This window comes from Gorilla gorilla, chromosome 21, assembly GCF_029281585.2.
Source record: "Gorilla gorilla gorilla isolate KB3781 chromosome 21, NHGRI_mGorGor1-v2.1_pri, whole genome shotgun sequence".
Classification (NCBI taxonomy): Eukaryota; Metazoa; Chordata; class Mammalia; order Primates; family Hominidae; genus Gorilla; species Gorilla gorilla.
The window spans coordinates 10,069,941-10,074,606 of record NC_073245.2 but is presented as its reverse complement, the minus strand read 5'-3'; the positions used below and the strand labels follow the sequence as shown (position 1 = coordinate 10,074,606).

The window sequence follows — 4,666 nt, the reverse complement described above, 5'->3', positions numbered from 1 at the left end:
AGCAAAAACCTAAAAACTTTTGTGTTGGAGTTATTTACTTAGGTCTTCCTCCACTTCATAGAGGAAGTGTTGAGCTCCACTGTTGAGCTCCACAACAGTGGAATCTGATTTATCTCCATCTTCCCAGTTCACTGCTGGTACACAGGAGCTTAGAAAATCAGACTTCCCCCATAGTTCAACTTTGAGTGCTCTGTTCTTCATCCAAACAAAGTGCATGTATAGTGTCCTGAAATGTTCTGTCTTTTCCAATTTCCTCCCATTAGTTTATGCCATTCTGTTCACTCAAATTGCCTTCCCTACCAAACCTCATCCATGGAAATCCTACTTATTTACTGCTTTACTATTTACTTATTTACTACAAGACACTGCTTTATTCCTAAACTTACTCATGAATTTCCCCTGGATATTTGCTTCACCTTTCCCTCTCCTAAATTACATGTCAGTGTTTCTGAGTTTCTTATTCCAGACGTCCACACTATAGGATTTTTTTTTTTTTTAGTGTACTTGTCATATCCCCTTTTCAAGGAGAGGTTCTGAGTTCTTATCAATTCATTACCTAGTATATAATGAGTGTTCAACCCTTGGTTAAAGAACAAAATGAGACAGAAAACTGGCAATGCACTTTATTAGAATATGCTCGAAGGGCATTTTAAGGATCAAGAAACCAGAAGGAAGAAGATGTATATCTCATCACCTTAGTTTATTAGACTAGGTTGAGAAACAAGCGAAAAGGAAATTGTATTTGATTTATGTAGACTGTGTCTTCAGGCTTGGGAAATTTTCTATTATTGTAACATAGTCTTGAAGAGTCAGTGCAAGTGTTGCTGGCTTTGGACGAGGTGGCTTTGTAATTTTTTTACATGCTTCCAGTTCCTTGATATTGAGGCAACAGTATCTCCCATTTTCACATAGTGCCTCAGGCACTTCATTTACTCTGCAGATTTTCCTGCAATGTCCTTGTACATAGTTATTCCAGCACTTCTTAAGTTGTTCGGTTACTATACACAAAAAGGAGCAATAGAACAATATCAGTGTTTGAAACTGAAGGCACGTTGGTTTTGGGGAAGACAGAGGAGGCTTGTAGGAATTAGGGGTATGGGGTATCCACAAGGCAGACCCTCATATATTCTGAAGAGGATTTTCCGACGAGGTCAACCTCAGTGTTTGTATTTAACTGGATCACTTATATTTAGGTCCTGTGAGGTTTTAGTCCTCCCTTAACATCTGATAGACTCTGCCAAGAACATAAGATCTTATCTGAGAAAATAAAGGAGCTGAACCCTTGATTCTAGGCTATGGAACTATGCTCTACATAGGAACCTCAGCAAATCTGCCCGCATCCTGAATGCTCCCAGGGCACTACCTTCTACTGCACCTCCTCTGATGCCCAGAGAACAATATATTGTTACTATGTGTTTATGTCTGAATCAAACTGTTCTCCTGAGTTCAAACCCACTATCAGGGTCAAGAATGACTTTCATGTTATCCAGTAAGGTAGTGGTCTATGGGGTCTTAGGAATGTAGAGGGTCAGGAATAGGCCATTACTATTCTTATAATAAGGGACACATGTAAGAAATCTGGTTTTGAAAGAGGAAAGGAACTCTAATTTTTGAGTTCTCAGTATGTGCCAAGCTTCACATAGGTTATATCATTTAATAAAACCCCTGTTAACCAGGTGTCATTATCTCCATAGATGAGGAAACTGAGGCTCCTAGAGTCTTCACTACTTAAAGTTGACAAACTAGTAGATATTGAAGGCATGTTTCTTAAACCTAACTCCAAAATTTGCTTCTTCCTCTATTCACGCACACACACACACACACACACACATATATATATATATATATATATTTGAGTAAAAGGAAATATAGCTGAGCATCAGAGTAAAAACCATATCCAAAGACACAAAGGTATCCCTAGATATTGGCATCATCCCTTTCTATAACAACACATCCTTCCCAGAATAAATTATGACCTCTTTTTAGCTCAGTGAGTACTCCTCTTTAAGGATAGTAACATGGAATAAGGCTCCAGAAAGAGGAAATTTCTGATGATGTTGGATAAACTTTAGCCATCTTTGGGGGCTCTATTTCCCTTTAGTGTGGATTATGAAGTTCCCTTTGGCTCCTGAAAATGCTCCATCCCACTGTTGATTTGAGTGAGCTTCTGGTTTGGTTTACCTGTGGGTTTCTGGAACAGCAGAATTGCAACGATCATGAAGAGCCCCATGGCCAGGCTTTCCAGAAGAGGGGCAGCCAAAGCTTTTGGTCCAGTGAACTGCACACTATGCTACCTTCCTCAGAGACTTAGATTCTTATGCACTGAACCAGAACAGATGGGATGATATGAAGTGTGTCCCTACACTTCTGAACTGTGAGCTTTGCATCATGTAGGCAGACACAGGAAATTTGAGGTCACCCACTTTACCCCCACATGGAATAGAGATACAGCATGTTCCATCCCATCGCACCAAATGCCGCTCTGTAGGCTGTAGACTGGTGGGAAGAATCTGTGCTTTTCCTGCTTTGACTCTCTGCCCAGCCGGACCAAGATCGAAATGTACTCACCTCCAAGAATGAATATGGCAGTATAAACCAGGACATAAATCTGAAACTCTAACAATAAGAATTTCTAGTAGGTTTCTTGCACATTTGGAAAGAAGGTATGATGTAGTTGGGTCTGATCTGAGGTCACCTGATTTTTTATAAAAGCACCAAGATAAAAAAATAATAAAAAAAAAAATAAAAAAAAATAAAAAAAAAAAAAAAAAAAAAAAAAAAAAAAAAAAAAAAAAAAAAAAAAAAAAAAAAAAAAAAAGCACCAAGAACATACACTGGGGAAAGGATACCCTCTTCAATAAATCATGCTGGAGAAACTGGATTTCCATGTGCAGAAGAATATATATTATGTATATATATATGTACACACATATATACATATATATGCACACAATGGAATACTATACATACATAACACACAATGGAATATATATATATATATACACACACACAATAGAATACTATTCACCCATAAAAATAATGAAATTCTGTCCTTTGCAACAACATGGATAGCCTGGAGGACATTATGTTATGTGAAATGTCAGGCACGGAAAGATTACCACATGTTCCTATTTATATATGGGAGCTAAAAAAGTTGAGCACATGGAAGTAGAGAGTAGTGTTGCAGATATTAATATTAGAGGCTGGTAATGATTAGGGAGAGGGGAGGATGGAGAGAGATTGGCTAATGGATGCAAAATTATAGATAGGAGGAATGACTTCTGGTGTTGTAGCACTGTAAGATGAATATGGTTAACTACAATTTATTGTATACTTTTAAAAGGCTAGAAGAGAGGATTTTGAATGTTCCCAATACAAATGATAAATGTTTGAGGTGACGGATATGCTAATTACCCAGGTTTGATCATTACACATTATATGCATGTATTGAAATATCACTTTGTATCCTATAAATATGTACAATTATGTGTCAACTAAAAATAAAAGGAAAAATGGCTAAAATGGCCAATGTTATGTCATATATTTTACCACAATTAGAAGAAAAAGATGCATGAGGGTATTTTTTTTCTACCAGGTGTACCTTGTCTTTGAAAATATTAAAATGTTGCCACAAGGAATCGATGTTTACCTAGATCATTCTTTGATCATTGATTGCAGTTTTCAAAAAATTTCAACCCTGTTAACCACTGAGATGCATTAAATAAATAAGCCAGTTGGCTTAGAGATGAGCCCTATGGCCATTATTCAGGTCACGTAGTGGTTTTACACAAGAATATGTTTAAACAGAGAGATGTTGACATATAAGAAATCCTTTTTAGAGGCAAATGTAAATTTAAGAGCAGTTACCTCAGAGGTCTCAAGGATCACCTCCCTTTACTTTTGCCACCAGCTTTTACATGGTTTAAGTCCTAGTCAAGGGATTGGTTTTGTTATTTATAGTCTTCCTGTGAATGCAAACTTTCCTTATAGGTGACTTGGTGGTGGAGCATCAAATAAAGACCCTAAGTCTGAGCAGTCAGGAGAAATACGAAAAGCCTTCCTATTAAAGTCGTATTTCTGAAGCTGGATGTTAAATTAGTAATAATAAATATAAGGATAGGAATGGGTCCTAAGAGCAAGGACAAATTTTTAATAAAACAAATAAAAATAAAATTATAATATTCATATTAGCAGAAGAAAATATGATCTATCCAACAGAAACTAAAAAAAATGAGGAATAGATAAGTCACAACTGGAGGGCAGAAAAAAGTCCTAATGGATCAGTAGTTATAATACATTCACATGGCTTAAACTCACTGATTAGATGACAGAGATTCATTATTGGATTAAAAAAAGATTTCAGCAATATTAGACAATAAGACACATATATAGTAGACTGTTATTAATAGAATATAGTAGAATAGATATATTGAACAATGTATCTGGTGAAAATAACCAAAAAAGTTGGGTAAATGTAAAAAGGAAATTACTACATTGAGAAACCGTCAAAAATGAAAGGAATCTGCACAGGCCAAAAACTAAGATTGCAAACCCTGAAAGATAAGTTGAACATTATTTTGATGGCTATGTGAGATGTATAAAGCTAAGATCTAGTCCTAGGGAAGACATATAATTGATACCCTTATATAAACCTGAGATTCAAAGG

General features: G+C 36.2%; 1 protein-coding gene across 1 annotated transcript; it reads right to left on the bottom strand.

The window, feature by feature from the left end:
- Positions 1-608: 608 nt before the first annotated feature.
- Positions 609-2,321, bottom strand: DEFB127 (defensin beta 127). The gene is made up of 2 exons (XM_031005011.3): positions 2,182-2,321; positions 609-998 (listed from the first exon to the last, which is right to left on the bottom strand). Exons 1-2 carry the CDS (start codon positions 2,228-2,230, stop codon positions 748-750), a joined length of 300 nt encoding a protein of 99 aa, XP_030860871.3. The 5' UTR covers positions 2,231-2,321; the 3' UTR covers positions 609-747.
- Positions 2,322-4,666: the final 2,345 nt, after the last annotated feature.